At 38.9% G+C, this 25543-nt stretch overlaps 1 protein-coding gene across 6 annotated transcripts in view; it reads left to right on the top strand.

The window, feature by feature from the left end:
• The window catches only part of LOC149141397 (ubiquitin C-terminal hydrolase 13-like), a 191242-nt gene that overhangs the window by 150067 nt on the left and 15632 nt on the right, over positions 1-25543 (top strand). For 4 of the 6 annotated variants that reach the window (XM_089446292.1, XM_089446289.1, XM_089446293.1 and 1 more), the window contains 8 exons: positions 1082-1162; positions 1391-1510; positions 21441-21563; positions 21752-21829; positions 22410-22498; positions 22600-22708; positions 22940-23008; positions 23284-23394. In XM_089446292.1, the coding sequence (XP_089302418.1) occupies positions 1082-1162; positions 1391-1510; positions 21441-21563; positions 21752-21829; positions 22410-22498; positions 22600-22708; positions 22940-23008; positions 23284-23394 (780 nt within the window). The remainder of the gene's footprint in view (positions 1-1081; positions 1163-1390; positions 1511-21440; positions 21564-21751; positions 21830-22409; positions 22499-22599; positions 22709-22939; positions 23009-23283; positions 23395-25543) is intronic. The other 2 variants (XR_016264002.1, XM_089446291.1) reach the window with 2 other exon arrangements.

Raw genomic sequence — 25543 nt, 5'->3', positions numbered from 1 at the left:
GCCGTGATGCAACTTAGCTCAGTTTGTAATCACGGCAAATTATCGCTGGAAATTGCCTATACAGCAAACAATGAAACTCCTAGGTTCGATCCCCACGACTTATCCTTCAGGCACTGGAGATAGGAGCGGGAAAAAACCTTCGATTACTGCGCTAATCAGAACGAAACCTCCTGCAGCGTAGAAATTTTGACGCCAAAAAAAAATCCAGATTCCTAGAGAGCTATTTCGAAATGAAGCAAAATTTTTCAGATAATGAAAAATTATTTCGAAAAATACCTAAGCTCTGATACCATAATCAATGAATGAATTGAATTGATTTACATGAGCAAAATGAAGCTCAATAAGTAATACAGAGATATTTACAGTAATAGAAACATCAAGTTTCTATTAGGAAATAGATACAACCAGTTTCATCTAAGAAGCTGCTAAAAAGATAAAAATAGCAACCGCTAATAAGAATGATCATTAAACACTAAATAGTATTATTCTAATACTCCCTACTTTGTAATGGCTTTTAACTTCCTTGCATGCTGACTATGGTACTTCTTTGATTCAATGTGCTTTTGATTGTTCATAAGCCCTGGACTTTCGGTTGCTCGTTCCATCCATTACATTTTTTATAAGAGCATTGACTTCAAGAAGATATGCTAAAATTACATTCAGGATAATTTATGATTTTCTTGGTTTTGGCTTTGGCTTACATTTTTTAGAAGTCCATTGACTTGAAGAAGATGCGCTAGCATTACATTCAGGATAATTTATGATTTTCTTGGTTTTGGCATTGGAGTATGTTCTCTTCTTTGTATCTGTTGATGCTCTTTATCACAGAGTTGAATAATAGTACATGTTTAGCACTTTCCTGCTGCTTGTCATAAAAGAACAAAAGGGATCTTCCTAAGATGCAAGTTATTGGGTACTCTAAACATGCACTTTTGGTTGTCAAGGAGTAGCACATGGAGTATAAATATTGGTAGATGAATTTGGATTCTATGATGGGTTGACTACTTTTATAGATTCTAAGATTTGAGATATTGTATAACTTTATGTCAGGAGCATCTTCATGTTTGTTTATGCTTTGCAGGTAAGATTGAAGAAAGGACAAGAAGAAAAGGAGAAGAAACGGAAAGAGAAGACAGAAGCACATTTTTATTCTATTATTAAAGTAGGTGCACACTGAATTTTTATGGGTTATTATGACCATGCATTACTGACCTTTTTTGAATTCTCTTATACTTTTCATGATTCCAGAAATTATGGCTAAAACACAAATGAGTTAGAAGTCCAGGACATATTTCTTTGGGTTAAAACTTAATTTTGTGCATTTCAATTTATACTTCACAACAGAATTCAAGTGCATTCCAACTTGATTTGTGTATCATTGTTTTTTCAGGTGGCACGGGATGAAGATCTTGCAGATCAAATTGGGAAGGACATATATTTTGATCTTGTAGATCATGACAAGGTCCGAAGTTTTCGTGTGCAGAAGCAACAACCTTTTACCTCTTTCAAGGTATTTTTATCTTAACAAACTAAAGATTGAATCTCACCCATTAAGATTTATGGAATCTACCACTGTTGTTGATATGTGTAGTACTGCCTAAGGTATATTATTCTCACAAAAGCTTTTAAGATTGGGAGTCTGTTCATGTACTAGACATACATAAAGATTAAAATTCTACAGTTAGTAATAATGCTTTTATCTTTCTTTATTTAGTAAGTCATGGCATAATTATTGTATCTATGCATGTGAGCAGTAATACCAACTTTGAGTATGTATCTTAGTTTTGATTCCTGCAGCAACATATGCTGTAGTCTTATTTCTATTACATCTTGAGTTTGGGTGTGTTAAATGTTGTAATAATATTTCAATTTGAAGTATTCCTTCGTTGAGCGTCATTCTTGTCCTGCTAGGTCTTTGAAAATAACCTATTTGATACTGCCAATTGGTAAAATGTTGCCAGGAAAATTGTCTAGCCGGGAAATCATGTTTTGACCAAAAAGCCTGCACGTTATGCCTTGTTATTGAAGAGATTTTGCCTTCATTGAAGCTTTTTAGACAAAAAAGGTTGTCAAGGAGTTTTGCAAATCCTTTTCCATAAGTGCTAAAGATAATAATCAGTATTTGCAAACCTCGATGACAAGATTTCTTTATGCTACTGCTCTGTTTTTGCGTGGTATTGATGAGATTTTTTAACAGGCTGTTCTTCTTTTATACTTGTAACGACTAATTGTTTTAATTTTTATTGTGTTGGCTGCCTTTTAATTTGTAATTCCTGGCCTAAGGCCAACAAATCCACAATGTATACTGTTAGTTTTATTAGGGTAATCTGAGTTGTTCTCCTTGAGGTTGTTGTGTTCAATAGATCCAGTTCAATGTTAGAGAGATTCTAATGCGGTGCATCAGTGTTGTAGGTGTTAGCACTTGAATTTGCCTCAGGCTGAAGAAGGCGAAACTCAAGGTAACATCAAACCAAGCTCAGCCTCGTAGCTAGCCCACGAGGACAGGAGAGGGCTCTCTCCCGGTCTATCTCGGCAAAAGGTCTTCAATGCGCTGAGATGACCGATATGAATACTGATTTTAGGCTAGTAAATTGATTAAAAAAGGGGTTTTTAATAAAATGATGGGGTTTTTCTGGGCTGCATGGGGCAAAGAAACAGCTTGAACAGAGAAATGTAATAAAAAACACAGATTGTCTCCTGAGGCAAGGTAGGCAAGAAAGTTTAACATCAAATTGAGATTAAATGGAATGGCAAGACTGCTGAGGAGCTGACAAGGGCATAGAGGATGAATCCTTGTCAAACAGAAGAAAACATTAAATATGAACAAACTTAAAGGCAGAGCATACAAAATATGAATTCTACCTTAACACTTCATTTGTTCAATTGGAAACGATCATGAAATGACATGAACACATAACAGGCTACATATGAAACAAAAGAGGACACAAATGTTAAATCTCATACCACAGGAATCTCAGAAGCCAGAGCTGGGTATTTTCATTAAAATCCTTGTCAAAGACTGTACAATGAAAGCTCTGTTCTCTCTCCTCCACCAGCGCTCAGAACTCTCTCTCCCTCCAAATGATTTTTCAATACATTAAAAATAAGTTCCTCTGTGGGGAAACAAATCGATCCAACAACAAAGGTGCTGTTTCAACTGCAATTACAAAAATTAGAAAAGGGCGTTTCATCTATTCTAAAAATAGAACAACGTCCCTCTAAATCTTCTGATGATTGGCTAATTAAGAGGCAAAACTGGAGCGCAGATCCCCATAGGATCAGGACTGAAGTCTTAAATCGAATCCCATTCTTTGGCTGTGATAGATAGTCTTGACTTATTTTTAGCTTGCCACGTTACATTTGTCATTTTAATAAAACAACCTTTAAACTAAAATTCTGCCAATTCAGCTCATGGTGACAACTGTACTGAGAGAGGTTTGCATGGTTGCACTCAACGTTTAATTTAAATTTATTTGCAGGAACGACCCAATAGCCAGAGTTATAATATGCCACTCATCGAACTCCAACACGTCCAACCACATGCAATATGGTAGCATCAGCAATAGCTCACAATCCGCCTTCTAAGAGCCACATCGCCCGTAATCCCACAAAATCTCCAAAGGATCCCAACAATCGCTGGCGGAAATCATGGAACAAAATCCTGTACGGGGTAATGAGGCCAGTCGCTAGTTGAAGCGCACGATTTCTGTGGAGCCGAGATGTTGCTGCAAATTGTTATCATATCAATTGGCCATATTCTGGTAGTACTGTTCCAGAATTCCGCCGATGGTGCTCGGATAACTGCCCACTGCAGAAGTTTCATGGCCAACAAAGAGGATGTTGAGAATGAGATATAGTATTTGTTCAGTTGAAAGCCTTCCGTCATCCATGACAATGCTGAGGAGGTCGTCGTAGTGTATGTCTGGATGTCTTTTTCTCTCGTCCATGGTCTTTTTCACAAAGTCCAGTATCTTTGCTCTTAGACTTCAACGCTTTCCTGTAACTAGTCCCGGGAGGATTTATAGGCACAGAGGTGGCACCCTTCATGAACGTGAAATAATCCTTCATGAGATCATCTGTCTCAGGCTCCCCATGATTGAAGCTCATCATCTGTTTTGCCATCACATTGAAAGTGAACTTCTTGGCTTCGAGCTGTGCAGAGAAGGGGCGCTGCTCCATCTTCTCCCATGACTCGAGTGTCAGAAGTGAGTGTTTCTCAATATCACCCAACAATTGGCTCATAATGTTGCCAATGCTTATGAAATTTACAGCTATGATTCGCATGCATTTATGCATTTTGTCTGACCAGAACGAGCATCGACCATTTTCCCAGAGGTGACTGTGGTTGGCAGAGAATCTTCCATATTAGCTGCAATAGGAGGCAACAATTCGGACCCTTGTCCCAACAATTGCATTGATTGAGCTAAAAATGGATTATGAAACTTCCACCACCTGAGGTACAACATATTGTGTATCAAATTGCAGAGAATATACGCCCAATCGAGAAACTGCCCATCAAGACCATATGAATACCAGAGTTGAGACTTTGAGCCAATATACTGTGGTTGTGATCATACCATTGAAATGCCAAGAGACAATGGAAAGCGAGAGCCATGATACAGAGTAATGAGAGTACCATAGATGCCATGATATAGTAAGATGTGAGAGCCACAGATGATGTTTCACTGAGCTAAATGCGAAGCACTGAGACCCATATATAATGAGACCATTCAGGGTTGAACCATACGAATCATACAAGCCTCAAACCATATGAACTTCAAAACAAATCGAACCATTTATGCATTTTGTCTGACCAGAACGAGCATCGTCCATTTTCCCAGAGGTGACTGTGGTTGGCAGAGAATCTTCCATATTAGCTGCAGTAGGAGGCAACAATTTGGACCCTTGTCCCAACAATTGCATTGATTGAGCTAAAAATGGATTATGAAACTTCCACCACCTGAGGTACAACATATTGTGTATCAAATTGAAGAGAGTATACGCCCAATCGAGAGACTGCCCATCAAGACCATATGAATACCAGAGTTGAGACTTTGAGCCAATATACTGTGGCTGTGATCATACCATTGAAATGCCAAGAGACAATGGAAAGCGAGAGCCATGATACAGAGTAATGAGAGTACCATAGATGCCATGATATAGTAAGATGCGAGAGCCACAGATGATGTTTCACTGAGCTAAATGCGAAGCACTGAGACCCATATATAATGAGACCATTCAGGGTTGAACCATACGAATCATACAAGCCTCAAACCATATGAACTTCAAAACAAATCGAACCATTATAATCATAGATGCAAGCCACAGGTACAGAGATTATATACGATCCTTGAATGCCACAGAGTGCGATGATATGAACCTCAGAAAAGCCCTATGCAAAATATAAAGAAGGAAGCTGTAGAACTCTATGAAAAGAGAGAATTAAAAGTGAAGGTGACAATCCATGAACCAAACCAAGCTGCGAGAGACACTAGACTGGCAGCAATACGCTTCATATTCAAAGGAAATATCTCAGACATCATGACCCATAGAATTCCACCCATGCCCATTGAAAATGTTGCAATATAATCCAAAAGACCAATTAATGATAATTTTCTTACAAGTAGTAGAAGAGAAGACCCATCAAAATGTCCCTGTATGTAAAATGATCCAATAATAAAGCAGCTTATGCACATTCCTCCTGCAGCAATCATTAGAAGTGGACGCCTTCCATATTTGTCCATAATCAATGATGAGTGCACCGCCACCATCTGATGAAATCCTTTTTGCAATATTCTTTGCCAATTATGCTCCAACACATTATTACAAACTCTGTTTTCTAATTCCCTTTTTAAATTTGCTGATTTTGAATGAGGGTTTTTTCTTTGTCTGCTTGCAGGGATAGGAGCTGATGAAACTGCTGCCATTTGAAGAGCTGGAGAATTTGATACATATTCTAAAAAAACACATTTAATGATTTCTTCTTCAAAACAGGGTTTTGAAGAAGAATCAATCTCACATTTGACTTGACAAGACGGAGTCTAACATCGGCTCCAATGGGGATGGCAGCTGCCGCTTTTTGGAGGTGCCAAGAACCGCAGAACTTTGGGAGAGCAGACAGTGCCTCTATCCATTGGGCTATGGAGTCATCATTTCAACAGACAACACGAAACTTCCGACTTATTTTATGGACTGAAACTTGACTAAAATGATCAAAAAACTTGCTCAGCAAACTCCACACTACAACTGTAAATGAAACTCAGAATGAAATGCTGCCCTTTAGCTGCTTATTTATTTACAAAACTACCCTACTCTGTTGTAAAAACAATAGATCAGGTAATATTGAAATGCCAGATCGACCATTCCAGTAAACCTGAGAATGATGCCGCTTTAGAATGCTTCCACCAGGACACAGATGTAATTGCTGGCAGCCCTTCATGCACGTAATGAATCTGGCTATGTATAAGACAGCTTGATCTATCAGTCAAACTGAAAAACATTTCCATGTATGCTGCAATAGGATCGCAATAGCCAAACTCTGTTTGCTGCCCCAACTCTGCAATACATACCTCCAGCTGCACACTGTCAATGCAAACATCTGTAGGCAAGTCTGTTATTTCTTGTTTCGAAGGAGAAAGGATTTCCAAGAACTTTTTAGGGTCTTGGAAATCATATGATTGGATCTGCTCATCTAAACATTGAATCTCCTTCTCAACTCTTTCAACAACTAACTCACAAAATCTAGTTTTAGTTTCAAAAGGGAACTTTGGAGATTTCAACCAATGAAGCAAGGCACTGAAAAATTCTTCATCAATTTCAGAATCTGCTAACTGATTTCTAACCTCTTTTACAACTTCACACAGGGCAGGGTTTGCCACATACCCCACCATTGCATAACTAGATCAGCGAGCACTGGACTGTCTGGATCGAGTTGGAGTCGCCAGGTGAATGCTTCAGCCTGCATATGTGTCTGACTGCTGTCCACCATCAGCATCAGATCTGCAATTTGATTTCATGTACTGGGACAAGACAATCAACAAGTCGAATGTTCTCCCCAGTATGGTCGCCAATATGTTAGCGCTCGAATTTGCCTCAGGCTGAAGAAGGCGAAACTCAAGGTAACATCAAACCAAGCTCAGCCTCGTAGCTAGCCCTACGAGGACAGGAGAGGGCTCTCTCCGGGTCTATCTCGGCAAAAGGTCTTCAAAGGGCTGAGATGACCGATATGAATACTGATTTTAGGCTAGGAAATTGATTAAAAAAGGGGTTTTTAATAAAATGATGGGGTTTTTCTGGGTTGCATGGGGCAAAGAAACAGCTTGAACAGAGAAATGTAATAAAAAACACAGATTGTCTCCTGAGGCAAGGTAGGCAAGAAAGTTTAACATCAAATTGAGATTAAATGGAATGGCAAGGCTGCTGAGGAGCTGACAAGGGCATAGAGGATGAATCCTTGTCAAACAGAAGAAAACATTAAATATGAACAAACTTAAAGGAAGAGCATACAAAATATGAATTCTACCTTAACACTTCATTTGTTCAATTGGAAACGATCATGAAATGACATGAACACATAACAGGCTACATATGAAACAAAAGAGGACACAAATGCTAAATCTCATACCACAGGAATCTCAGAAGCCAGAGCTGGGTATTTTCATTAAAATCCCTGTCAAAGACTGTACAATGAAAGCTCTGTTCTCTCTCCTCCACCAGCGCTCAGAACTCTCTCTCCCTCGAAATGATTTTTCAATACATTAAAAATAAATTCCTCTGTGGGGAAACAAATCGATCCAACAACAAAGGTGCTGTTTCAACTGCAATTACAAAAATTAGAAAAGGGCGTTTCATCTATTCTAAAAATAGAACAGCATCCCTCTAAATCTTCTGATGATTGGCTAATTAAGAGGCAAAACTGGAGCGCAGATCCCATAGGATCAGGACTGAAGTCTTAAATAGGAATCGAATCCCATTCTTTGGCTGTGATAGATAGTCTTGACTTATTTTTGGCTTGCCACGTTACATTTGTCATTTTAATAAAACAACCTTTAAACTAAAATTCTGCCAATTCAGCTCATGGTGACAACTGTATTGAGAGAGGTTTGCATGGTTGCACTCAACGTTCAATTTAAATTTATTTGCAGGAACGACCCAATAGCCAGAGTTATAATATGCCACTCATTGAACTCCAACACGTCCAACCACATGCAATATGGTAGCATCAACAATAGCTCACAATCCGCCTTCTAAGAGCCACATCGCCCGTAATCCCACAAAATCTCCAAAGGATCCCAACAATCGCTGGTGGAAATCATGGAACAAAATCCTGTACGGGGTAATGAGGCCAGTCGCTAGTTGAAGCGCACGATTTCTGTGGAGCCGAGATGTTGCTGCAAATTGTTATCATATCAATTGGCCATATTCTGGTAGTACTGTTCCAGAATTTCGCCGATGGTGCTCGGATAACTGCCCACTGCAGAAGTTTCATGGCCAACAAAAAGGATGTTGAGAATGAGATATAGTATTTGTTCAGTTGAAAGCCTTCCGTCATCCATGATAATGCTGAGGAGGTCGTCGTAGTGTATGTCTGGATGTCTTTTTCTCTCATCCATGGTCTTTTTCACAAAGTCCAGTATCTTTGCTCTTAGACTTCAACGCTTTCCTGTAACTAGTCCCGAGAGGATTTATCGGCACAGAGGTGGCATCCTTCATGAACGTGAAATAATCCTTCATAAGATCATCTGTCTCACGCTCCCCATGATTGAAGCTCATCATCTGTTTTGCCATCACATTGAAAGTGAACTTCTTGGCTTCGAGCTGTGCAGAGAAGGGGCGCTGCTCCATCTTCTCCCATGACTCGAGTGTCAGAAGTGAGTGTTTCTCAATATCACCCAACAATTGGCTCATAATGTTGCCAATGCTTATGAAATTTACAGCTATGATTCGCATGCATTTATGCATTTTTTCTGACCAGAACAGGCATCGTCCATTTTCCCAGAGGTGACTGTGGTTGGTAGAGAATCTTCCATATTAGCTGCAATAGGAGGCAACAATTCGGACCCTTGACCCAACAATTGCATTGATTGAGCTAAAAATGGATTATGAAACTTCCACCACCTGAGGTACAACATATTGTGTATCAAATTGCAGAGAGTATACGCCCAATCGAGAGACTGCCCATCAAGACCATATGAATACCAGAGTTGAGACTTTGAGCCAATATACTGTGGCTGTGATCATACCATTGAAATGCCAAGAGACAATGGAAAGCGAGAGCCATGATACATAGTAATGAGAGTACCATAGATGCCATGATATAGTAAGATGCGAGAGCCACAGATGATGTTTCACTGAGCTAAATGCGAAGCACTGAGACCCATATATAATGAGACCATTCAGGGTTGAACCATACGAATCATACAAGCCTCAAACCATATGAACTTCAAAACAAATCGAACCATTATAATCATAGATGCAAGCCACAGGTACAGAGATTATATACATAATACGATCCTTGAATGCCACAGAGTGCGATGATATGAACCTCAGAAAATCCCTATGCAAAATATAAAGAAGGAAGCTGTAGAACTCTAAGAAAAGAGAGAATTAAAAGTGAAGGTGACGATCCATGAACCAAACCAAGCTGCGAGAGACACCAGACTGGCAGCAATACGCTTCATATTCAAAGGAAATATCTCAGACATCATGACCCATAGAATTCCACCCATGCCTATTGAAAATGTTGCAATATAATCCAAAAGACCAATTAATGATAATTTTCTTGCAAGTAGTAGAAGAGAAGACCCATCAAAATGTCCCTGTATGTAAAATGATCCAATAATAAAGCAGCTTATGCACATTCTTCCTGCAGCAATCATTAGAAGTGGACGCCTTCCATATTTGTCCATAATCAATGATGAGTGCACCGCCACCATCTGATGAAATCCTTTTTGCAATATTCTTTGCCAATTATGCTCCAACACATTATTACAAACTCTGTTTTCTAATTCCCTTTTTAAATTTGCTGATTTTGAATGAGGGTTTTTTCTTTGTCTGCTTGCAGGGATAGGAGCTGATGAAACTGCTGCCATTTGAAGAGCTGGAGAATTTGATACATATTCTAAAAAAAACACATTTAATGATTTCTTCTTCAAAACCCTGAATCAATCTCACATTTGACTTGACAAGATGGAGTCTAACAGTAGGCATCGGGTGGTTTGAGGGGTATGTGTTTTCTACTATTGGAGGGTGTGGATCCCAATGCAAGTGAGGTGCATGCATCTTCTAATGCTGGAGGGTGCAAAACCCACTGCAGGAGCGTGCATTGCATGTGTTTTTTTTTTTCTTTTCTATTCTGGGGTGCAGTGCATGAGAGATTCTCATTCTTGCATATGTATGCATTCACTCTTCTCAAGTCTTTGCACTGTTCTATGCAGGTGAACTCATGCATGAGGGCACTTTTTTCCATGGTGCATCAGGGTTAGGGTTTGACCTCTTCAAAAGAGGTCTTTTACTGGATAAGTCCAGGATTCATTGTCATCTCTCATCTCTTGTTCTATAAAAGAGAGGGCGCTTCACTCTGTTGGTTAGACAGTTGAGTTTTGAGGTAGCATGTTTGATTTTGATATGGTTGTAATATATGTAATCTTTTCTTTGTCTAATAGAGGGAGGCTTGTGATTGTTGCTGTGATATTCCACTTGCTGTTCTGATCTTTAGAACTCTGTTTTATGTGGATGTCCATGCCTTTGATTGCTGTTTTAAATCTTTGATTAACCTTGTGAGATGCTGTGTCTGTGTTTTTGAAGAATCTGGACAGAAGTTTTAGTGTATTCAAACCTGAAGGTTTAATAGGCACTGAGTGATTTTTCAGATTTCGCTGTAGGTTCTAAATTGTATGATCGCATATCCTGCTTATCATTTGCTGATAATTTAACATAGTATTAGAGCTACATCAGTGTTGCAGGAACTGCCCCCTGGGCCAGAGTTTGGAACCGCGTTCTGTATGGAACAGCTGCAGAACTGCCTCAAAATCCACATTCCCAATATCCGGAACTGTGCTTCCTCTGTGTTCCTTTGCTCATTGCCACTGCAGAACTGCGCTGGTTCTGTACATGATCCGGTCATGGTTCTCGTAAGCTTCCCATGCAGTTTTGGCTGAACTTGCATGCTCTGCAGACTTTTTATTTTTATTCTTATTTTCATTTTTTTTAATGTTTTAGTTACTTTAACTCACAGGTTAGGAGGGGACCTAGGTTGGGTTAGGAATGAAGGAAGAGTGAGTATGAGATTAGAAGGCCTTTTATCCCTCTCTTTTCTTTATTCTTTCATCTCATTTTCTTGAGCTTGGAGAAGAGAGGAGAAGAGAGAAAATAAGATGGCAGATTTGTGAAGGCTTGGAGAAGTAAATAAAGAGGAGCTTGGAGGAGATAACAAAGGCTGCCATCTACCTCAACTTCTCAAGAGCTGAAGAGGTAATTGCAAACCCCAACTCTCTCATTTTCTTGTATTTTTTGTTGTTTTTTCTCTTCTCCTACTCTTTCCCATTCCTTCTCCCTCGTTTTATTGCAGGTTGTCCATGTAAGCTTTGGGAAAAATGGTCTTCCTTTGGTTTATCATTCCATATTTGGTTTTCAGGGAGTTGGTGAGGAATAGGCATCAAAGGGAAGAAATGGAAGAAGGGGATTGTAGTCACACTCATAGTGACCCAATGTATGATGATGAGGAAGGGTTTGAAGGTGAAAGGGATGAAGATGTAATGTCCCTCCTAAATTATTTTGGAACAAGATTTATTTCTACATATTGGGGCCAATTTTGGAGGAGATGGGGCCCATTCGATTTTATTAGGAGACTTAGGAGTTAGAAGTAAGTTATTTTGGTTTTGTTCACACAAGGAAAATAAGCACTTCCTAAGCCAATAGTTTGAATTGCATGAGAGGGAAAATTGATGGCTTAGTGAAGGATCCACGAAGGAGGGAAAATGGAGGGAAAATGTGGTCCACGAAATCTATAGAAGGAAGGTAGCTCTCCACATTTCATTCATCTTATTGGAGTATATCGATTTCTCTTTGGTTGCTTGAGCTGCTTAGCTAAGTCACTGGCTGTTTAGCACAAGTTCTTCAGGTGAAGAGCTCACCCTTTCTTCGGGGGACTTCGAGTGCCACCCTAGGAAGGTTTTCTTCATTTCTTCAGGAGAAGGATCACATTGTGATTCCTAGCTGTAGCATTCCCTTCCAGGTTGTGCGTATTACTGGGGGATACAGTGGAGAGGAGGCCGATTTCATTGGTGTGGTGCTTAGCAGTGGAGATTTGATGTGAGATTTTACGGAGAGGAGGCTAGGGAGGATTGTCAGCATCTAGGAGAGTTTGGGAGCTGATTGAACTTTACGCTTGGCAGTGTGACTTTTGCACTACTTGGGCTAGTGCATAGGCAGTGTGTGGGAGCTCATTTGGTGGTTAGAGTGTCAGTCCTTGAGGCTGTGCTTTGCCGTGGAGGTTAGAGGAGATATTTGGAGTGGTGTTTGCTTCCATTTCAGAGCCTGGCGGAGGACTTTGTGGTCATTCCTTCCAGGCCGTATTTCTGGAGTTGTTTGGAGGGTGTGGGCCATAGAAGAGGTCGAATTTGGGAGGTCAAAATTTGGCCAAACCATTTTTGGGTTTTCCTGGGTTTTTGACAAGGATCCCAGATATAAAGTTTCAGCATCCTCTGAGCACCGGAAGTGGGGTTTTCAGCCATATCTTTGTAGCAGAGATTGCAAAATTGTTGGGGATTGCACAGTGCCTTTGGGGGTCGGTTTTGGGAGGTTAAAATCGGGCCAAACCATTTTTGGGTTTTAGTGGGTCTTGGCCAAGGAGTTTGTGGCTAAAGTTTCATCACTTTTTGAGCACCAGAGGCGGGGTTTCTTGTAGCTCCTTTCCAGCTAGCAGGTGTAGTTACTGGGGGATAGCGCAGAGCATTAGAGGAGCAGTTCTTTCCAGCATTGAGATTACTGTTTGACACTCGAGTTCTGTCAAGCTTTCCCTTGAGGCAAGCTCAGGTGCTTTTTCCACACTATTGTACTTGCTCCACTCCATTAATTAAATGGCTCAGCTGGTACACATTTGTTGTTCGTTTAATTTTTCTGTGTATGAATCACATTTGCTTTTGTATATCACTGTCTGTTCCAAATTATCTACATTTGGAACATTACAGAAGAGGACAATGAAATGCAAGGGGAAAAGGTTCATGGACACCGTTGTGGAGATTTGTGACAATAATTGAGGGGGTAGATGTGATTGAACCTCTAATTTATATGTCTCCTCATACAGGTATACGAACCGGTTCATATGCCTGTGTGAGGAGGCATCTTTGCGGGGTAATGGAGAGTGATGGCAGTAAGGGTGCCATAGGGATCTCAATTTTCCCTAAGGTATCGATAGAACAAAGGTAAAGATACATCAAAATAGAGGAGGCTGCAAAAGAAACGACAAGAAACAAAAACTTCAATTCGATGCAACCTCTAGATTTGGAGGCCACATAACTTCATCTCCTTTTGGAGCTTTTGGAACCTTTGAATCTAGAAGAACAATAGTAGATTTCCTTAATATTTGTCGAAGGGATGAGTTGGATGCCAATGTGTTGTGGTTTCTTTATGCTTGCAGTATACCATTCAATGTGCTTCGCTTCCCCTATTGGTATGATTTGGTTACGACCATCAATGAAGTCCTTAGAGAATACTAGAGCCCTAACTATGAGAAAGCTAGAACTTTGTTATTAGACAAAGAAAAAACCAGAATTGAAAGAGCTTTGACATGGTTTACAAACGAGTGGGGGAACTGTGGGGCATCCATTATATTAGATGGTTGGACAAATTTTAGAAACCAACATTTGATAATGTTCTTGGTGCTTTTGCTAGTGGTGCATTGCATCTTACAACGTATGACTCTTCCTCAATTAGTGCACCTTCTCAAAGCATTACAAATCTCCTATTGAAAGCAATTAATGGTGTTGGTGTTGCTAATGTGGTTTAGGTAATCACTGATAATACAACAAATTGTAAGGGAGCAAGAAAAATCATTGAGCGGGTGTATCCACACATCTTTTGGTTCGGGTGTATCCACACATCTTTTGGTTCGGGTGCTTGGTGCACACATTGAACCTTTTGATGCATGATATTGTCAAGCACAGAGAACGTGGATGGGTTAATCAACGATACAAGAGAGGGAAACAACCCATTAACTTTGTCACAGGGCATATAAGGGTTAATTACTTTTATGGCACTGACTCCAAGTTGCATCTACTTAAGATTGCGAAAACTAGATTTGTAAGCATTACCTCACCTTTTAGGAACCTATTGAAGGTGAGGCAAGCTTTTCGTGCTATGGTAATGAGTGATGCATATGAGGACATGCGTAGTTATCTTAGAATATATCATTTGACCCTTTCTCCATGAAACATGTCCTAATTCTCCAATGGAGTTGTGAGCTCCTCAAAATTTGTTCTCTTGACCACTTCAACTATCTATAAACCCTAAAGAGATGGCACATCTTCAACTATCAATAAACTCTGAAGAGATGCACATCCTTTATAATTGTGCAAGAGTGGTTTTGGACGTTTACAAGTCCTCTTAAGGTTTGGACACCTCTTTCGAGTATGTTTCATAATCAATGATTATGGGTGCAAACCATCCAAATTCCTCCTTGAATGATGGGCGTTCCTCCTAAAATGCATGTTTAACCCTGAAGAGAGGTTCTAGACAACATGTGTCATTATCTCATGGAGGTTATTTTCTGGAAACCTCATTGCTGTGTAAATGATGCCAAAAGGTCACTAGATGATGACTCATGCCTCCAAATATATCACTCATGCCTTGGAAACTATGAAGATGCTCCAAGGCACTCCCCAGTGGGGAACTATGTGTGAAAATATGTGGACAAATTGCCCCCAAGAAGAACCACTGCCACATGTACAATAGCGCCTTTGAATTTGTGAACTCAAATATTCATATACTGTTAGTTTCTGTAGCATCGGATGTGTTCTAGCCACAAAATTTGGTGGAGAGGCTAGAATACATGAGATCTCCAAAACCTAGAAATCGTTTCTGGAAATTCCACCCAGATATGACTTATTTAGATTATTAACCATTTTTTTAATGTTTCCTGTGTCTAGACTTAGGAAAATTGGTTAATTAATCAGAATTAACTATGTCAAGATGAGAATTCTCTATAAACTCACACAGATTGACTCTGATATGATCTTGGTGCTTGGTGCTCCAACAGAGGATTATAAGAAGTAGTCGATGGGCACTTGGAGAACACATTAGAGTCACTTAGAGAATTCTATCTTCCAGAGTAGCAGCAGTCAGTTGCCGAAGAGTTTGAGCTTCAGTGAGGAAGTAGGGACAATGAGGGGTAGGGATAGTGAGGTTGGAGGAAGATTTCTAGATCCAGTGAGTGCATTTGCAGAGAGGCAGAAGAGCCACAGTGAGGTTGACGCAAGGACTGTGCAGTAGCCTATAAAGGTAGTTTGATTTGCAGATTCGGAAAGTCGTTTAAGTGTTTCGGTGGTAGAAGAATTTTGCAGAGGCTGGGAGAAGCATTTCCATAGTCGGCGGCAAACAAAAGAAGCAACTCGGATTGAGATCTGGGCAGTACGAATTAGAGCCTATGCAGAGGGTGACATAGGGAAATTCATAGAGTGTTTCAGAGGCGAGTCTTCAATGTTGAATTTGCCTGTGGGGTGAGGAAAATTCCTCACTAGATTTTTCCCAGTATTTTCTCTGTAGGATTGTTAGATTCAGCGTCTAGATTATTGTACTCAGGTTTCACTGCTGCTTAATAATAAAAACCCTCAGCTGCTGGGGTTTTTCCATGGACATTAATACAAAAATAACTATGTCATTTTTATTGTGTGCGCACTAGTATTTTCTCAATTTTGAGCACTATTATTTCCGCAGTATTTTATTTGTGAATGTTGCAGTGTGATTTATTTAGTATATGCCATAGCAAATAAATTATTAAAATTAATCAACAATTAGAAGAATAGTTTCCAGTTGCTGCGATAGGATTTCAACTTTGGAATTTTCACATGGTACCAGAGCGTGAGTAATTGACCGGGAAGCTCAAAAGCGGAGGTGAGAAATTCGCTGTTCAGTGGGAGCAGCAAGCCAAAATTCTGGGAGGCAGCGTAGTACCCAGACAAGCAGGGCAAATTGCTAGGGCAAAAATTTGATTTTTAGTTGCAGGGTTGTAGAAAAGTCGAGTTGCCCTGGTGAATGATTCCAATAGTTAGAAGGAGTAGCTGCAACTCATATTTTTGCTGAGCAGATTCCTTGGTTGGACAATCGAGGGCTTTGAAGCAACAAAATCATCGTCGGGTGGTAAGAGAAAAGCACATACAACAAACATAAAATTTCTCTTAGGTGATCTCGAGTTTTAGAGATTTATTTTTTCCAGTTACAGATTGGCAGTAGTAGTGAGTAGATATTCTCACTCCAGAAAGGAGCGCGATTAGCAGATCCAACAATCGAGCTGCAGGAAAGAGGGAGATTTTCGGGTTTATTTTCTCCAGATATTTGAGTTTCACAACTTTGCAAAGATGGTCGTACGAGATTTCTAGAGAAGGCTGTACGAGTTTGGCAGATTGCAGATTTGGATAGCAGATTGACTTCTAGTTACCGGAGACAGGTGCTGGAGGAGGTGCGAGTTGTCTAGTGCTAGCTGCAAAGTTAAGAAGGGTCCCAGCCAGGGACAAGGCTCGAAAGGAGATAATGGGATACCAGATCCAGGTGGAGGAGGAGTATGAGACTCTGTTGTGCTAGATGGGCAGGGTCCAACACAATAGCAACAAGGAGATCAGTCAGATCAATTATGGATTGTTGCAGCGGTACCATCACCTTTGCTACAGGCGCCCATAGTATCAGTGTCAGCAGATGCGATCTATCATTAGATAGTTACAAGACTAGTTGCAGAACTAGTTGCGTGACACATGCAGTGCGAATTGCTCAGTTGTAGTGTGCAGGTGCAGTTCCAGCTAGAAGATTCCCAACCCTGTGATACACAATCCAGTTTCCAGTATAGGAGGATAATGCAAGTTGCCAGGAGGGAGCAGATATATTTCTTGTAGGGAGATCGAGACTCAAAGGGAGTCTAGTTTCAGAGGGAGCATCCCTATGGAAGCTAATACTTCAAGATTTGGGGAGATCAGCCGCATTATTGCAATAGTTGCAACAACAATGCAAAGATAGTAGCAAAGCATTAGCAATGACAGTATGAGTAGATCAAAGCTACAGAGTTGGGCAGGGTCCTTGAGGAGTCCACCTCATGGATCATTACTTGGCTACGGGGGCCCGCAATTTTCAGTAGTAGGATGGATTAGTGACAATTGATGCAGTCATAACCAGAGTGACAGTTGCAGACTCGTAACAGTCAGATGCTGAGGAGCGCAATGCAATGTTCACAACAGAGCAGGTGGCACAGTGCAGAGTTAACAACAACACAAATTCTTCAGTGACAGTGCAGAGGCTAGTAGCAGTAAAGACTCGTGCGACAGATGCATGATATTGAACACAGTTGATTCAGTATTTTGGATGCTTCTCAGTTGCAGTTGCAACAATAACAGATGAGAGGGAGTTGCAGTGCAAATGCAGAGTTGGCAGCAAAATGGTAGTGTCAGTAGCAACACAAATGCAACATCAAAGTTGCACAGTGGTTGGTGGTCAATATGGCCATACGTCAACAGTGTGACAAGAGGTGATACAGAGACAGAGTGTTGTGGCAGGATGTGCAACACTAAAGAGAACACAGTCCTTGCTAAGAGGGAGTGCTAGTTTCTGTAGCATCAGATGTGTTCTAGCCGCGAAATTTAGTGGAAAGGCTATAATACATGAGATCTCCAAAACCCAAAAATCGTTTATGGAAATTCCACCTAGAGATGACTTAATTAGATTATTAACCAATTTCTTTAATGTTTCCTAAATCTAAACTTAGGAAAATTGGGTAATTAATCAGAATTAATGAAGTCAAGGAGAGAAGTCTCTAGAAACTCACACGGATTGACTCCGATATGATCCTGGGCCTTGATTATTTTTTAATCTTGGCCTTTGGTGCTCCAACAAAGGATTATAAGAAGAAGTCGATGGACACTTGGAGAACACACCAAAGTCACTTGGAGAATTTGATTTCCTAGAGTAATAGCAGTCAGTTGCTAGAGGGTTCAAGCTTCAGCGAGGAAGCAGGGACAGTGAGGGGCAGGGATAGTTAGGCTAGAGGAAGATTTCCAGATCCAGTGAGTGCATTTGCAAAGAGGCAGAAGAGCCACAGTGAGGCTGACGCAGGGATTGTGTAGTAGCCTCTAAAGGCAGTTCGATTACAGATTCAGAAAGTCGTTTCAGTGTTTCGGTGGCAGAAGAATTTTACAGGGGTCGAGAAAAGCGTTTCTAGAGTTAGTGGCAAACAGAATAAGCAACTTAGATTGAGATCCAAGTCGTATGAATTAGAGCCTGCGCAAAGCCCACGCAGAGGGTGATGCAGCACAATTCGTAGACGGTTTTAGAGGCTAGTTTTCAGCGCCGAATTTCCTTGTGGAGCGAGGAAAATTCCTCACTAGTTTTTTGCCAATATTTTTCTCTGTAGGATTGTCAGATTCGGCATCCAGATTATTGTACTCAGATTTCACTGCTACTTGATAATAAAAACCCTCAGCTGCTACACCAGTTTTCCCAAGTTGGGTTTTTCCGGGAACATTTGTCCAAAAATAAGTGTCATTTTTATTGTGTGTGTGCTAGTATTTTCTCAGTTTCCAGCGCCATTATTTCTGCAGTATTTTATTTGTGAAGGTTGCAGTGTGATTTATTTAGTGTTCGCCATGGCAAATAAATTGTTAAAATTAATTAACAATTAGAAGAATAATTTTCGGTTGCTGCAATAGGATTTCAGCTTTGGAATTTTCACATATACCTTGGAAGATGTAGATGATAAATACTTGAACCCTGATTACTATTTTGCCTTTGCAAGATAAACAAAATGAGGCTCAAACCTGTTATTTGTTCACATCTCCTGGTGCAGCGTTGTTGGAAAGAATACTCCTTCGAAAATGCAAATGAGGGTTGTGTTCTCAGGCAGTAACAAAGGTTTATGTGTGAGATACCCATGTGTGCAGGGTGAATAAGGCCCTTTATGTGCTGGAGCAAGCACCACATGCATGGTACTCAAGGATCGATGGCTACTTATTGAATTTGGGCTTCACTAATTTTTTTTGTAGATTTAAACCTTTATTAATTGTATGTTAAATTGGATTGTCTTGACTTGATCCTATATGTTGGTGCTATGATTTTTACAGGAAGTTTTGAAAAGCTTGTTGCCTGGTGGAAGGAGATGTTACCAAGTGACTTTGCCGCAAAGGGCATTGGCCTAATGCATTACTTATTGTATCAAGAGGTTTGGTAGGGTGTGTGTGAAGTCTTTCTTGGGAAAGGGAAGTACACAAAGGAGATTATAAATATAAATAAAGAGATTAAAGATGCTTGATTGCAAACCCTTGGCAACTGTTATGGTTTCAAATAAAAAATTATTTGCAGATTTGGATTTTGATATGGATGATCCTTGTATAGGCAAATGATAGGTAGCCAGATGTATCTTGTGAATACAAGGCTTGATATATGTTTTGCAGTTATTGAGCTAATTCATGGCTGAACCTTGACAGTGCCTTTATGAAGTTGTCAAGTGTGTTTCCAGATACTCAGAGGGTGCAGTTCATCATGAACTGAGGTGTAGGAGATGGTGAGTTAGTATTACATGGTTTGATAATTCTGACTGAGTAGGAGATGTAGCAGGAGACACAAGTTCTAGAAGGAGCACTTCTAGTTTTTGTTTTAGCTTGGGCACATGTATGATTTCCTAGTTTAATAGGAAGTTGGGAGTAGTTGTGCTAAGTTTAACAGAAGATTATGTTTGTGCCAACCTCTTTTGCTTGTTGTGAGGCCATGTGGCAACTCCTGCTTGTTGTGTGGCCATAAAGTTTTGCAAGTTGATAACAGAGTTGGCTCAACAGATGCTGGGGCTCATTGTTGTTTATTCTGACAATTAGAGTTGTATGATTGTATCAAAGTCTTTGAGAATCTAGTATTTCGTGATTGGTCGAATCACATTAATATTAGGGGTACCGTTTTATGAGAGATAAAGTTCAAAAGGGAGCAGTGGTTCTTTATTATGTTCCTTCAGTTTTATAAGTGATTGACATTTTGAGGAAGCCCTGTTAAGGGGAAGTTTGAGCTGTTGGGTGATAAACTTGATTTGGTGGACACCACCTTCTTTGTAAGGAGGGACTGTTAGTTTTCTCTTTGAGTTGTTCTCCTGCAACTTGGCATGTTCAATAGTTTCAATAATAGGGTGCATTAGTTTTCTAGTCATCCAGTGGTGTGGGCGAATGCATGCTCTATTATTGGAGGGCAGAGAGCTTAATGCAAGGAAGGCTCATGCATCTTCTAATCTTGAAGGGTGTAGATCCCAATGCAGGTAGGTCACATTGCATGCGGATATTTTTCTATTCTGGGGTGTAGAGAGATTCTCATTCATGCAAGCATCTTCTCTTCTTGAGTGGGTGCACTGTTCTAGGTAGGTGAACTCATGCATGAGGGCATCTTCCATGGCACATTAAGGTTAGGGTTTGGCCTCTTCAAAGGTGGCAGTTCACTAGATATGTCCGGGTTCTTTGTAACCTCAAGTCTCTTGTTCTATGAAAGAGAGAGAGAGGGCTCTTCACGCTCTTGGTTAAACAGTTTGGCTTTCGAGTTAGTGCTTTTACTTGTGATAAGCTAATAGAAGATTCTATCTTTTTTTGCGTCCAATAGAGACATTCAGCTTGCTGTTCTGATTTATTCCGAACTCTGTTTTATGTAGATCCAGACACCTTTAATTGCTGTTTTTATCTACCTCACCAGATGCTGTGTCCACACTACGAAATTTCTGAACAGAAGTTTTAGTTTATTAAAATCTGGAGTTTTCATAGGGCTTCAGTGATTTTTGAGATTTAGCTGTAGGTTCTGGTTTCTATAATTGCAGATCTGCTTGTCATGTGCTGGGACATCAACCAATAGATTGGGCCAGTCTGCCTTCATTAAATGAGTACAAGTTAAGTGATACCTTTCCTACAGTGGATATTTTATAAGTTGTTGGGATACAACTTTCCAAGATGCCATCCAAATTACCTCAAACTGTGTTTTCCAGTTGTGTTATCTGTGCGAGAAATGTCAGGAAGTCATCCACAGTAATATCAGTTAGAACCCTGTTATCATATTTTCATAAAATAGTTCCTCGATAAAATGATAGAACCTGGGCATCTTAATTAGTTTTCTTTCATAGCTTGTTGGTTCTGCTTCTTACCTTTGCTTTTCATTATGTATGCTGTCAATGTCTTCAAGATTTCCTAGATTTTACTAATATGATCAAAACTATGATTTTGCAGGAAGAGGCGGCAAAAGAATTTGGAATTCCGGTACAGTATCTACGTTTTTGGTTGTGGGCTAAGCGACAAAACCATACGTATCGGCCCAATAGACCTCTAACACCATTTGAGGAGTCCCAATCAGTAATATTACCTCTACTTATAGTCTTGGATCATGAGACGTAATTTTTTCTAAAGTATTTTTGTAAACATTGTAATGCCCAAACATTTTAACACTCTTTTTTGTTTCATGTGAGAAATAAATATAAACTTGAGAGAGTGTCTTGTTTTAAGAGTTTATAAGATTGCTTTTTTATTATTTAAACTTACAGGTTGGTAACTTGAGGGAGGTTTCAAGTAAGGTGCAAAGTCTAGAGTTAAAATTGTTTATGGAAGTAAAGCATGGCCCGGTAACATTCTATTCCCAAGTTTTTATGTAGCTTTGCATATTTTCATAAATGATCCTTATTTCTTTTTAAAACTTTTTTTTCATTACCCTATTATATGTGATAATCTTATTTCCATAGCATGGTATAACAATCTATTCCTATAATCTTTGCTTCCATTAGTAAGATAGTCTCAGTTAAGTTCTTTTAACTGAGTTCTTATGTAGCTTTGCATAATTTCATAAGTGATCTTTATTTCAGTTAAGTTGTTATAACTGAGTTCATATGTAGCTTTGCATAATTTCATAATGATCCTTATTTTTAAGATATATATGTATATACTTTTTGGTTTTAAATTACCTTATTACATGTGATAATGCTAATAGCATTGGATAATGTGTCTTTAGGAAAAGTTGAAACTTTTAACAGTATTTTGTATCATCTTCATTTAACTTTTTAAACTGACAGAATTCATAAGATCAACAACTTTGGTTTGCTGATAACCTACATGCTATTTTCTTTGATTATTTATAAAAAGTTTCAAGTGCTGCATTCTGTGAACTGAATTGCTTCTATTGATGACACTCTGGATATTTTTCTGTAGAATCTTTGCTTTCTTCCACCACCTGAAAAGAAGAAGGACGATATACTCCTTTTCTTCAAACTATATGATCCGGAGAAAGAATCACTGCGGTAGTAAAGTTTTCCTATTATTAGTTATTTATTTTTTCATTTACATGAATTTTTTAATTTTACACCTACTCGACCTTTAACTTCATCTATATTGGCCTCAGATATGTTGGAAGGAGTTTTGAGAAGTCTGGAGGTAAACCAGCAGACATTTTACTGAAACTTAATGAAATGGCTGGGTTTCCACCAGACACCGAAATTGAGCTTTATGAGGTCAGTCGAAGATGAGTTTTGGAACAGTGATCAAGATGGGTGTATAAAAAATTCTCTTTTGTTTTAATGCCAGTAGTGCCCTTGTAATTATTTTCTTCTATATGATTAGGTTCCAGGACTGGAACGTTGCAGTTCTGTTCTCTTTTGGGAAAAATTGATGATTATTCTTTACCTTGGTAATCAATATCGCCATCTAAGTCTCATCCATGCTTTTATTGTTATAACTGACAGGAAATTAAGTTTGAACCTTGTGTTATGTGTGAGCGTATTGACAAGAGAGTTCCTTTCCGAAATAGCCAGGTGAATTTTTTCTATGCCGTATCATGGCTTCTTTTGATTTATTTTTATTGTTGGATGTTTATGTTTAGATCTTTGCTATTTGTATTTTTATATTTTTATATCTTTGCTATATATCTTGAGCTCTATGTTTTTATTTTACCATAATTCTGTATCTTTTTTAGCAGTTGCATGTACATGTATACCTTCATTTTGCCATGAATCTGCAGCACTATAATTGCTTGTGCCATTTAAATTTTGTGAACTCAAATATAACAACCCTCTTATTAATGTTGCAGATTGAAGATGGAGATATTATTTGCTTTCAGAGGGTTCTCTCGACAGATGAGGAGGAACGGTATCGATATCCACATGTGCGGTTGTTTTTGGAGTATGTGCGTAACAGACAGGTAAAATACCCTTTTACTTTGATATTAAAATATATGTAGCATTTCAAGTAAAATGCATGAGAAGGATTGCAACGCAGAGAAAAAATTCTGTTTATTCCATGGATGAAATTATAGTATTTTTGTTGGTAGTTGTTTCCCTCTGCAACAGTCTGAATATAGGTTTGCAAAATTCTTTTAATCTAAAAAAGTCAGCTAGGTTCTTTTCTAACAGGATTAGTAGTTTTGCTGTAAGTCCTTTTTTGTTCTTTGTATCTATTGGGCTATTCTTTTTGTGAGTCAAATAGTAAATACTCAATGTTGCATGAGTTTCTGGAACGTGGGAACGTTGGGAACTTGGGTACGGGTTTCCAGAACGGATAGAGGTTTCCCCAAAATTTACAGGAAACGGCTAATTGGGAGCTGTAATATTATATAATAAAAAATAAGAAATTAAAGAATTAAAATTATTTTTTTAATTATATAATTTATATAATAATCAAAATTAATATTGATTCAAAATACTCAAATATTAAAATCAATTTAAATATATAAATAATAAATATATAATCTCTCTTTTATATAAATATATTCTCTGGGTGTCTCTTTCCCTGAGTCTCTCCCTTTTATATATCTAAAATGTCAAGTTCATTATTAGTTCTCTGACATGTTTCTCTAGTTATTCTTACGAGAAAAAACAACTCTAATGTTTAAGCATTGACTGCCACATTAAATATGCACACACAATCTTCTGCAATATATATATATATATATATATATATATATATATATAAACAAAAAAAGAAATACTCATCAGCTTGACATCCCAGATATCGCCCTTACGTCGAGGTGCCATACGCTTCCTTAACCCATCAAGAGATTGCTCCAATTTCTCAATTAAGGATATTGGTGTTAAAGATGTCTTTGGCTTTTCTTCCTGCGAAGGTTTCAACATAGGCTCATATATATATATATACATAAACAACAAAAGAAATACTCATCAGCTTGACATCCCAGATATCGCCCTTACGTCGAGGTGCCATATGCTTTCTTAACCCATCAAGAGATTGCTCCAGTTTCTCAATTAAGGATATTGGTGTTAAAGATGTCTTTGGCCTTTCTTCCTGCGAAGGTTTCAAGATAGGCTCATGTTTTGTGGGCAGTTCAACATATTTCTCTACAGGCTTTGTATTCCCCAACCCTAGGGAGCGCTGAAACTCCAAAAAAAATTGCCTTCAAAGCTCCCAGAACTTTCCCAAGCTCCCATTGAAGCTCCCGCTGAAAAGGTAACGTTCCCATATAGTTCCAAAGCTCCCGCGGGTGCGGTAACCATTGGAACGAGTTTCCCACCTCTCAGGAGCGGTTCCGTGTAACAAATACCTCTTGGGTTCTTGTGGTAAAAAATGGAAGGCTTGCAATATAAAGGTAAGGGAGATTGAAGGTACACCAAGGATTTAAGAAATTGCCAAAAACAACCAGAATGTAATATATCTATAGCTTGCTTCTTGTGTTTGTACATATAGCTGGTGGTATTTGATAAATATGGATTTCTTCTTCTCCACGTTTTGTTAGCTTTAGGTTTTGTATTTACTATTGGGGGATGACTTTTGCAGTCGTGGCCCAAATACTTTTGGGGTCAAATTCAACTCAAAAATTGTTTTGAGCAATTTTTTTTGTATTGATAGAAATGTTGCTTTATCCAAATTTTGCAACTCTAAAACAGTTATCTGGGTTCTTCTCTAGTGTGATTTGTAGTTTTTCAGTAATTCGTTTTTTGTTCTTTGAGTCTTTTGGGCTTTAGTAAGCCAACTGTGAAATTATGATCACTAACGCAATTTCTGGTTATTATTCTCCTACCTTTTTAGAGTATTTGTCAATTGCAATTACTTTGCGGCAAACACTGAATAAAACACAACTGTGTCTTCACAAAAAAATGAATATAGGAACTGAGAAAAATATGCGCACACAGAAATATAGAACACCAGTATTTTCGAACAAATGTCCCACGAAAAACCTTCGAAAAAATGTCCCACGAAAAACCCTAAAGGGAAAACTAGTTGGAAGATGAGGGTTCTATTATTAAAATTCTTTAGCAAAAATAATAGTACAACTGCTTTCTTGACACTGGAAAAGCTCCGCCAAAATTATTTCTTCACTTCTGCAAGACTCCTCA

Source organism: Pinus tabuliformis, chromosome X (assembly GCF_031772625.1).
Source record: "Pinus tabuliformis cultivar Carrire ecotype Pingquan chromosome X, CPIR1, whole genome shotgun sequence".
Taxonomy (NCBI): Eukaryota; Viridiplantae; Streptophyta; class Pinopsida; order Pinales; family Pinaceae; genus Pinus; species Pinus tabuliformis.
This window is presented reverse-complemented; position numbering and strand designations above follow the sequence as displayed.